This window comes from Rhincodon typus, unplaced genomic scaffold, assembly GCF_021869965.1.
Source record: "Rhincodon typus isolate 14 unplaced genomic scaffold, sRhiTyp1.1 hic_rhity00000109, whole genome shotgun sequence".
Lineage (NCBI taxonomy): Eukaryota > Metazoa > Chordata > Chondrichthyes > Orectolobiformes > Rhincodontidae > Rhincodon > Rhincodon typus.
The window spans coordinates 92,047-92,404 of record NW_025965747.1 but is presented as its reverse complement, the minus strand read 5'-3'; the positions used below and the strand labels follow the sequence as shown (position 1 = coordinate 92,404).

The 358-nt window shown below is 57.5% G+C and overlaps 1 protein-coding gene across 1 annotated transcript in view; it reads left to right on the top strand.

Annotated features, from left to right (window-relative positions):
- LOC125488274 (NF-kappa-B essential modulator-like) overlaps nt 1-358 on the top strand; it is a gene marked incomplete at its 3' end in the record, with an annotated part of 7,487 nt that overhangs the window by 6,422 nt on the left and 707 nt on the right. The window contains exon 5 of the mRNA XM_048621201.1: nt 131-258. Coding sequence (XP_048477158.1) covers nt 131-258 — 128 coding nt within the window. The remainder of the gene's footprint in view (nt 1-130; nt 259-358) is intronic.

Sequence of the window (358 nt, the reverse complement as noted above, 5' to 3'; positions counted from 1 at the left end):
CCAGCCCCCTACACCCCCTCCCTATCCCTGTCACCCCCTCCAGCCCCCTACACCCCCTCCCTATCTCTCTGATGGAGTGTTCTCTCCCTGTAGGACATCAGAGCTCCAGCAGCGCCTCACACTGGTGCAGACACGGATTGCACACTTCGAGCAGCAGGAGGAGAAATTCAAACAGCAGGAGGCACAGCTACAACAACAAAAAGCGGCCACAGAACAGAAACTGCACGGTCTTACCCAACAGCTGGAGGTGGGTGCGGGGTATATCGTTGTGTTACAGTGAGGGGTGTGGGGGGTATCGGTGTGTTACAGTGAGGGGTGTGGGGGGTATCGGTGTGTTACAGTGAGGGGTGTGGGGTAT